A 2,536-nucleotide genomic window follows, 5' to 3' on the forward strand; every position below is an offset into this window, starting at 1 on the left:
AAGATGGGCACTTAAGTTGGCTTCACACAACTACAAGATAGAATACAGTAACACGGCTGCTCATGTTGATGCAGATAGCATGTCAAGAGTCCCTCTGGCTACAAAAGTGAACTGTGGCAGTGAGGTTGTAAATTGCTACTTCTTTGAAACAGACATCTTCACAACTGTAACACATCAAATGATCAAGAAGAAAACTGCAGTAGACCCAATATTATCCAAAGTTCTGAAACATGCTCAGTGTGGATGGCCAAGTACTGAAGAGTGTGATCCAAGTTTACAACCTTTCCTACAGCGTCGAAATGAAATCAGCATTGAGCAAGGGTGTGTGCTCTATGAGGACTTCGTGTCATTATCCCCACTGCACTGCAAAGGGGACATATTTCGAGATCTACATGAGACACACCTAGGTATGAGAAAAATGAAGGCAGTGGCAAGGTCCTATTAGTATGGTGGCCCAATCTGGACAAGCAAATTGAAGGAGTTGTTTCTTCATGTCAAGTATATCAATCCATGAGGGCAGATCCACCTACTGCACAAATTCATCCGTGGATTTTTCCATCCAAACCTTGGTCAAGAGTTCTTGCTGATTTTGCAGGTCCAGTCTCGGGAAAGATGTACTTTGTACTTGTCGATGCTTACAGTAAGTATCCTGAAGTAGTTCAAATGAAGAGTACTACGGCCGAGGCTACGGTAAAGGATCTCCGTGAGGTTTTCAGTAGACACGGATTACCTGAGATTCTAGTCACAGATAATGGCCCGCAATTCACTTCAAAAGAGTTGGCGGATTTCTGCTTAACAACCGGTATTATGCATCGTACATCCTCAGCATATAAACCTTCTACGAATGGTCAAGCAGAAAGAGTAATTCAAGTACTTAAGTCAGCTTTACGTCAAGCTGAAGTACTAAAGCAAGATGCTGAGACTGTCCTACAAAGATACCTGCCTTCCTATCACATCACTCCACATTCTACAACAGGAATCGCCCCTTCTGTGTTGCTGATGAGAAGGAAACTGCGCATTCGTTTGGATTTAATATTTCCATCTTTTACGAAGAAAGTGGAAGTAGAACAAGAGTCCATGGCGTGTGTTGAAATTGGGTGATTCCGATTCCATGCTAGTGAGAAATTATAGAAAAAAAATGGGTGCAAGATAAAGTGGAGAAAGTGCTTGGATAAAGACATTACTTAGTGAAAGTTCATGATGGCTCTGTAGGGAAAAGACACAGAGACCAATTGCTGAAGTGTCCTCAAAGAGTAAATGAGGAAATAGTCCCCAAGGAGGCTTTAGTACTGGAAGATGAAAATTCAAATAATGAAACCAATAATTCATATTCAAATCCTATTCCTAATGTGTTTCCAGGTGTGTATCCTCTAATGAATGAAGCAGGACCTCAAATAAGTGAAAATGAAAATGCAAGTTCCTACAGTTTCAGAGGTTTTGGGGCAAATCAAAAGTTCTTCTAATAAAACTGTACCTTCTCCCAATGAGCGACTAGTTGCTTCCAGGAGATATCCAGAACGGCAAAGAAACCCTCCTAGATACCTAAATGACGATACAACCTGAATATTTTATTTTTATTTTAGTGTCTACGATATATAATATACAGTACTATATTGTAACTTACTACAATTACTGTAGTTTCCTATAGTGCTGTGCTTTATTTTGTTAACATTCCGTATTAGATGATCGTTTAGTTTATATTTTTTTAGGATATGTTTCCATTTGATTAAGTTTCTGACATTGTTGGTTTTAAAAGTAGGGACAGTGTTATATATTACTGTATTAATAATTGTATAAAGGAATAATTTATATTATTACAGCAACAACTCTAATTATTTACTTTAAATGTTGATTTTTTATATGGAGACTCACTGTAAAGGGAGCAGGAAATAAACATGGGATTTAAAAGACTGTGCCTCAATCTCTCTTACATAAATGGCCTCAAAAAATGAAGACATCAACACCAACATGACAATTAACTCAAGGAAAGCCGACTTAAAGCTGGGAAGAATAACACTAAATCATACTTTCATAACAGTGATGTTAAACGAGCTGAAACACTTCCTGCCGTTTACCAAAAATAAACTAGTGTAAATATGATGAAATAAAACTTTCCATTTGTTGAGTTCAATTAGGCTTTGAAAGACGGATTCATTATGCAGTTGGAATAATTTCAATATTTATTACTTTGTTGATAAATACCAATTGATACGGTTAAATATTTTTTTCACACATATTTAGAGATAAATATATTGAAAACTTTAGGTCATCAATAGAATAAGATAAAGTATTACACAAAAATTATGAAGTGTAACAATGTGGTAAAATTTTAACTATTAGGTAAGTAATTACGTATTTATACTTACAGAAGGCTTTATAAATTATATCTTCGGTTTATTTTACTTATTGTATTAGGACCTTAATGATACAAGCGAGGTAAAGTTAAATCTTAAGGTGACTAAGTCAAGGGGCTAATAATCTTCACGCGGTTTTATATATTTCTAAAGAATCGATACATTGGACTCATGATTAAGAT

The 2,536-nt window shown here is 36.0% G+C and overlaps 1 protein-coding gene across 1 annotated transcript; it reads left to right on the top strand.

The window, feature by feature from the left end:
* Positions 1–510: 510 nt before the first annotated feature.
* LOC121862648 (uncharacterized protein K02A2.6-like) lies at positions 511–1,101 on the top strand. Its single transcript, XM_042360968.1, has one exon. The coding sequence runs from the start codon at positions 511–513 to the stop codon at positions 1,099–1,101; it is 591 nt and encodes a 196-aa protein (XP_042216902.1).
* Positions 1,102–2,536: the final 1,435 nt, after the last annotated feature.

The sequence above is a fragment of the Homarus americanus genome, unplaced genomic scaffold, assembly GCF_018991925.1.
Source record: "Homarus americanus isolate GMGI-L3 unplaced genomic scaffold, GMGI_Hamer_2.0 scaffold31037, whole genome shotgun sequence".
NCBI classification, from domain to species: Eukaryota; Metazoa; Arthropoda; class Malacostraca; order Decapoda; family Nephropidae; genus Homarus; species Homarus americanus.